The 7,784-nt window shown below is 39.6% G+C and overlaps 1 protein-coding gene across 1 annotated transcript in view; it reads right to left on the minus strand.

The window, feature by feature from the left end:
* The window catches only part of LOC103138691 (visual system homeobox 2-like), a 5,257-nt gene extending 3,939 nt beyond the window's left edge, over positions 1-1,318 (minus strand). Inside the window, exons 1-2 of the mRNA XM_007553000.2 lie at positions 651-1,318; positions 154-241 (exon numbers count right to left, since the gene is read on the minus strand). Of these exons, the coding sequence (XP_007553062.1) occupies positions 154-241; positions 651-1,086 (524 nt within the window). The 5' untranslated portion in view covers positions 1,087-1,318. The remainder of the gene's footprint in view (positions 1-153; positions 242-650) is intronic.
* Positions 1,319-7,784: the final 6,466 nt, after the last annotated feature.

Genomic DNA, 7,784 nt, shown 5'->3' on the forward strand with positions numbered 1-7,784 from the left:
AATAATAATAATAATAATAATAATAATAATAATAATAATCTTTAACTAAACTTCAAACATTATCAGAGTTTATCATAGAATAGATTAAAAATAAAATATATAAAACATTTTAAATACATTAAATAAATAAATAAATAAATAAATAATATTTACCTGTGTCTTCTTTTCTTTCTCTTCTTGCTTTGACACATCGATGAGGTGGAGAATTTCGGATCACCGGAGGAACTCAAGTCATCTGAATCTGTGATCATATGTCATAAAATCATTTATAGGTGATATATATCAGAATATTTGACGTTTCCAAAAAAACAACAACAACAACAAAAAACAATTCCAAATATTGTTTTATACAGATTAAGTCGCATGATTTACCTAAAACGGGTTGTGCATTTCTACATTTGCACGCAGGTTCGTTCAAAAATTAAAGTAGCTAAAATCGAATAATTACGGAAAAGAAAAAAAAATAGACCCGTATTTTCGCGAAATTTTAATAATTTCCATTTCAAGTAAAATCTATGAAAAACATTTTATACCATTAATAAGACTGAAAAAATATATTAAATGCTTAATTTCTGCGTTTCTCTTATGTCTTTAAAATTATGAGTCAGAACTTTGAGGAATACTTTTTTTCTGGACTGAGAGGCACTCACCGGAGCTGGCACCGGAGTGTTGAGCCTCCATTTGGGGGTCCATCTGCGGCGCCCTGTGCAGTGGCTGCAGGTGCACATTTTGCGCCTCTGACAGCACCTCCAGAAAAGCAGGCTGACTGTAAAACGTGTGTATACTCTCCGGGCCCAGGAAACCCATGCCGACTCCGAGCCCTGCGTGTCCGAGGGCCGACCTGGCGGCCAGGACGTGCGCTCTGTGCGGCAGAGTCTCCAGGGGCCGCCGTGGTGCGGTCGCCGGAGGCTCCTTGTTGAGGCCGAGCAGCTCCTGGATGCCAAAGCCGGTGCGCCGCTGCACAGTGGGGGCCATCTTCCAGACCGGAGGCTGATGCTTGGAGTCCCCCTGGTTTAGGACGTTCTGTGAAGCTGTTTTCTGTTTATTCTCTGTGTCTGACAGCACAACTCCCTCCTTACCAGTCATGCTGTTGGCCTTCTCTCTCCAGCAAAAATACTCCTGATCGCTGGTACGCAACAATGCGATGCTTTTTTTTTTTTTTTTTTTAAATCTCTGGACTCATCCGCGCTGCGCTTTTTATTCAACGGGCAACAGGCGGCAGCCAATCACAAGAGGGGAGAATTTGCTGAAGTTTTTGTCAGATCCGTGAAGCCTTATGGGAGAAATCACTGGTAATTATTAGAGAATAAGTAGATGTACATTTATTTCTTTAATCATGAAATTGTTGATATGATACATAAATAAAAATATTATTGATGTTATATTTATTAGAACTTATTGTAACATGCCCGACCTTTAATTTTAATTCATTATTTGATTTTTAACATTATTGTATTTTCAAATTCTAAACTATGCCCCTCTAAACTTAGTTATATTTTTTCTTCATTACATAATAATAAAAGGAAAATGTTGAAACTTCATCATTATTATTATTTTTGATATTATTGGTCTAAGGTGCTAAATAGATCCATTAGGGGGAAAAAAAGGTAAAGCGTCAAACGGAAATGACACCAATTCTTACATTAAATTATTCATAAATGAAACAGACAATTAACATTAAACAGAAGACATTCTGCAAATGAAAGTCTAGAATAGTAAGATTCTCACTTGCGAATGTTAAGAAAAACAACAGAATCGCGCCAGACAAAACATTTCAGCTTAATGAAGCAAATCTAAGCTGAACGCAGGGTCCAGCTTTCTTCCCAACGTCCCGCTGTGATTTGCATATTCTAATTAGGTTTGCGCACTAAACGTTTTGTCTCTGTGGCCACAATCTGCGCATCTGTTGATTAGTTTATTATTACCATTCGACGGGTCACATAATAAAGTTGTCCCAGTTCGGTGTATTTAGGACACACCACGGTGGTAATTAAATGTGAGATCAACAACGAAAGCAAACGACAACAGATTTATCCTCCTCCCCCTCCACGCCCTCTGGGGCGCACTGTTGCTACCTTTAGATATATTAAATAAAATAAGACCGATACACGCTAAAAGGTTACAGATTGGGCGATTTAATCCAATTTGGAAAGTGAGAGCAAACGAGGATGTCAAAGGAAACCATCCGTCGGTTATAAGAGAAATAAGTGAAGCTCTTGATTGTGAAATAAAGTGGAAATACTCTCGTTCCCTCACCCCTTTTTTCTTCAAGCCTAATCTTGTCTAATGAGCTATTATTCAATTAATGCGGGAATTTCAGTCGTTTGGAGATAATTTGCGGCACGCTTTCGGACATCTGGACAGACAATTGCGCACAGGAGAGTTTTATGGAGATGAGGAGACGCGCTGGAAGGAAGCGGCATCACTGGGACATGTGTGGCGATGAATAAATAAATAAATGGGGAGGCTCCCACGGGAGTACCGCGGGTACCCGCCGGGCTGCCACGAGAGGAAAGACACCACAACAGATTCAGACGCGATCAGGAGATTTGGCTTCAACCCGAGAAAGTCGATTGTCAAATGTGTTTCTACGCGCCATTTTTTCCGGTGAGACCATAAATATAATGGAATGAGCTTTTAAGAGGTCAAAATGTGACCTTTGTTTTGTGAAAAGTTTTATTTTAAAAACAGAAAAAAGAGGGAAACAATGACTGTGATATAGTAAATATGACATCAGTGGTTTCATTTGTATTAACACACAGACTGTGGAGCATAGGGCCGGTCCGAGGTATAGGCAAATATTGTGCCTTCTTAGCATTGCTGCTGACCTGGGACTCCACAAGAAAAAGTACTTTTCAAGAAAACTTGACTTAGAAGTAGGTGTTAAAACGAATAGGTTCAACATACCGTGTTTCAGACATGATTACTGCAGACGATCCTCATAAATATGTGAGGATCCCCACATATTCTCACATGTGACATGCATGACAGCCTACGTACATGTTTTGCAAAAACATGTATTACGGTTAGCATAACTGTGTTAGCACACTCTTTAGGAAATTCTTTCTGCTTTTTATTTGAACTAGAGCAAATATCACATTTTTCATTAAACATATGAAAACTCCCCTGGCACCGTACTTGTTTAAGATTTAACAAAGGGTATGAAGTGTGTTCATTATATTTCTTAATAAGGTTTAAAATTGGCTGTATTGCAGATAAATGCAAATGCTTTATCTATGTTTTGTATTCATGTTAGTAAGAAAGGATACCAGCTGGCCTTGGTGGGTGGGTTAGGAAGAGGACCTAAGCCATCCAGGGAGGCTCAAAGTAGAGCTGCTGCTTCTCGGCATCGACAGGAGTCAGTTGAGGTGGTTCGAGTATCTGGTCAGGATGCTGCCTGGCCTCCTCCCTGTGGAGGTTTTCTGGGCTCATCCCGCTGGGAGGAGACTCCAGGGAATACCCAGAACTCACTGAAGGGACTATTTGTCCCGTGTCGCTTGCGGACGCCTCGGGATCCCTCAGATTAAAATGGAGGATGTGACCGGAGAGAGGGAGGACAGGGGTTTCCTCCTGGATCTGATTTCAGATAAGTGAAGTACAATACATGGATGGACAGATGATCGAACAGACAGACAGATGAATAATACGATATTGTGCTTAGTTTGGGGCACAGTCTGTTGTATGAGGTTGATGAATTAAATTTAGATCCATTTCAAAACCTTTTCATTCAACAAGCTTCTGGTATATGCAGAAAAATTGACGATGAAGTAGAACAACAATGATGCTAAATAGACTTTATTGTCATCACACAGTCACTGACTCCCTCACGTTTTAATGCTGCTACTCACCTTCTCAACAGGTACTCTCCACTCTTTCTTGACTTTATCCACCTCACGTTTCAATTTGACGTCTGACATTTAAGCCGCAGCAAACATATCTGCTTGCAGTTTTTTCCTGTACCACACTTCTGGTTTTCCATTTGTATTTTTGCTTTCTCTTAGCAGTGAACCCTAATCCGGCCATTAACAATGTTCTCTCGGTATTAACACCATCATTTAAAGTGCAGTTAAAGTTTTGTGGTTCCTATTTTAAAGGGGAGGAACCGGTCTGAGAGGCAAACAGCAACATTAAAAAAAACCCCCAAAAAACATCAAAGTTGTGTTACACAAAACCATGTATGTTCGCAACAAAAAAGTTATTGCAGTGCATCATTACAAGAAGACCAGAGGAATATGTTATATTCATATTCCAGCATGATGGTGGTTTCATATGACAGAAAAACAGAGTGGTTCTCTGAATCTGAACAATAGATTTCAATTCAAATGTGAAGCATGTGTATTAGACTCTTCCAAAAAGTGATTTAAACAATCAACAATAATAATCCTTTTGGTGGAAAGGTGTTCCGCCTGCTTTCACATACTTGTAGTTTTATTAGTGAGACGTTTAGAACTTTTTCTGCCTTTTGGTCCAAAGGTTTGGTCTCAGTTTCTGGAAGTTGCTGAACCATCTTTAGCTTTGTCTCTTTGTTCTATCTTTATCTTTGTAACGACTCCAGAAATGGCCCTTCTAATCTAGCTAATTGCCGTTTTTCCTGAGCTTGGCCTTTTAGAAAGAGGAGCCGGGTCACCAAACAGCCGTTGATCAAAACAACCTATTAGGGTGAGGAAACAAAAAGCTCTCACAGTCCGAACAATGCGCCATCGGTTATTCACTGGTTTGCTTTGTGGGAGCAAAGCATTAATTAGGGCAATAACTTCATGCTAATGCCATTCTGTGGTCTCTATTTCTGCTCGGAAGTTTTGTCTAGGATTCTCTCCCCTGTTGCTTTTGCACATGTGTTGTTTCAATAATCAGAAAAAAAGAAAAAAAAATACTGAAAATGTGGGAGATAGGCCCTGCAATGGCAAAACTTTCTTGCCAAAACTAATATTCCTCACCAGGGCAGCTCCTAACAGGAATTGGCATAATTACTCGGCCTGTTTCTTGTCTAATTAGCACCCTTCCGCAAGACAGGGACTAGCACTTTGGCAGGACAGGGGAAGTGGACAGGCATGGCCGTAACAACAGGAGAAGGGGCCCCTGGTTTCAACGTAATTAGGTGAGACAATGCCCCTGACTGTTTTTGAACTATGGCAGTGGCTCGGAGTTGGGGCCAAATCGGCGAACAGACGCCCCGTGAGGTACATCTCCCCAAGACCCTAATAAGCCCCTAATTGTCCGTTCTGGTTTCACATGGACAGCACCAGCAGACATGAAGACAGCCTATTCCTGGTCTCCTGTAGAGAGCGTGGTCCCAGATGAGGGGACAGGGATCAAGGTGCCTCTGAAAGCTCATTGAGGCCACTTAGCATTTGGACGTTAGACTCCAGTCAGTGTTTGTTAACATCCTGCAGGCACTTCTAAAATAAGCAGCGTTGTAAAGAGTGATACATCATATTCTACAATAACTCACGTCAATTTTTTTTTGTCATGTTCCACCCAGAGACATTTGGCTGCACAAAGAGAAAAACGGTGTATTCCAGATATATTTGTGACGGTGCCTTGCAACAACATTGTACTTACTGAACCTTTTCACATTTCTTCATGACATAGCAATAAATATCAATGTATTGTAGCATAGCATAATTTAATGTGAAACACTGACAAAGTAGTTCAGAAATGAGAAGTGGGAAGATAATGGCAAATATTTTACAAATGAGTTTGTATTCTAACTCTTGCTTTTCTACCCCAGTACAACCATCTGCCTTCAGATATGATATTTGTACATATCTGTGTGTAATTTAATCAATGTATCCATACAGCTGTTATGTCAAAGCGTCAGACGATTGTCCTCAAAAAAGACTTTATCAATACAAGCTATTTTGTTTAAAAAATGTATGTTGCTTTGGTTTAGCTGGACTGAAGGCAAAAATGTTTGGTAAGGTTGCTGACTCATGCTTTTGCAACAAAATATGACAGAAACTTAACTTGTAGCTTCTGTTGGATATGCCACCAAACATGCAGCTTTTTCATGGATTTGCCATGTATACTAGAAAGTGGACGTGACCTCGGGTCCAAAAATACATTTTTTTGTAAGCATTTTGCTAAAAAGATCAAAAAGCGTTAAATTGACAGATGCTTCATGCCAGCCAGGGGTCAGAGGGCACACCTAATTAGGGTCATATCTAACCGCAGATATTTCTCCTTGATATTAAGCTCTGGTTCCAAAAGTTTTTCAGCAACATCTTTTAGATTTGTTCAGATACTTTCTTATTTCTGGGCGGAGATGAAGCGCTCGCAGTACAGGCAGCTGGCGCTCAACAGGCTGCATTTCAGCACTGTAAGATGAGCCCGTTTAACTAATCACACACTCAGACACACACAGAGGGGCCCATATGTTCGGGGCCACTCCTGACGGCAGGTGGTGCTCAGAAGATTCAACATTTCATCATTCCCTCTCCGTAACATCCCCTGCGGTCAAAGTGCCGCTCACAGGGACGTCAATCCAATGTACCCTCACTCCTTTAATTAGCTGTCAATTAGTGCAAATGAATCAACTCTTCGCCTAATTAAGCAATGCCACCAGGCAGCTCCCACGTACGGGCCATTGTGCGAGCAGCATGAGAAAACCTCAGCTAGCAAACTCGTTTTGGATCACGAGTGCAACCTAACGATCACACTGACAAACTCTGTTTATTGAACTTTGTGTCACAGTAACCTCGCTGCAGCTGCCAGATTTTGAACTAATTTCCGTCTTTGGCTGGAGATGTCAAACGTCTTGATGTCTTTTATGCGCAAAATTATTTAATGCAACGTGTCGTTCTGCTCCATTTTTAAATCTTCTAGAGGTTTAGATAATTCTTAAATTGTCTAAAATGCCTCTTACTGTACATAGATTTAAATTAAATAAAACAATTAAACAACAAGAACGTTTTTGCCACTTGTAGCTCCCATTTTCATCATTACGTCTTGTTTAGAAGCACTATTACCAAGAGTAACTTCAAAAAACGATTTGGTAGTTCAGTTTGAGGAGAAAAGCGACTAGCTGATCCAATAAGCTTAATGTGAAAGGCAATAAAAATCTTCCAGTAATTCCCCATCCAAAAATATTAAAATTAAATGTAATATTGCTTTAGATAAAGGGCATGAAAAAATAATAAGTTGAGGAAGTCGTCTGTTATTGACTTTCTTTTAGCCTCTCTTCATGAAAGACTTCACTCCTTCTCCAGCCTTATTTGTCCATATTCCAGTTGTTTTAAACTTTTCAGTTATTGCTCTGACTTCATTTGGGTAAATTAAACCCAGTGTAATTGTTTTTAGCTATTTCTGACTTTTTATAATCTAAACACATTTGCCTTACTTTAATCATATGTTCTATTGTCTTTCCCATTTTGAAGAATTGCTAAGGGAAACGAGATTCTGTGTCGCATCATATTTTCATCTAAAATGAAAATACTAAGGAAGTCATGGTTTACTAAGGATACATCAGAAAATGCTGCAGTTCCACAGATTGCAATGGAATATTTACTAACTGGGGACATTTGTAAAAAAAAAAAAAAAGTAATAACTGTAGAGGACGATGCTGCAGCTGCAGCAAAAAAGCTTCACCTGTTTTGATGCTTTTTTGCACAACACAACAAAGAACTCCACACATCTGTAACAGTGGACTCCCTCATGCAACCCTTTTAGCCTGTGTGTGTTTGAGGTTTAATCAGCAGCACTCTAAAAAGAAAAAAGTTGAACCAACTTAATTGAATTGCTTCTGTAGGTAACAAGCAATTCAATTAAGTTTATCCAACTAAATT

The sequence above is a fragment of the Poecilia formosa genome, unplaced genomic scaffold (genome assembly GCF_000485575.1).
Source record: "Poecilia formosa unplaced genomic scaffold, Poecilia_formosa-5.1.2 Scaffold53, whole genome shotgun sequence".
Taxonomy (NCBI): domain Eukaryota; kingdom Metazoa; phylum Chordata; class Actinopteri; order Cyprinodontiformes; family Poeciliidae; genus Poecilia; species Poecilia formosa.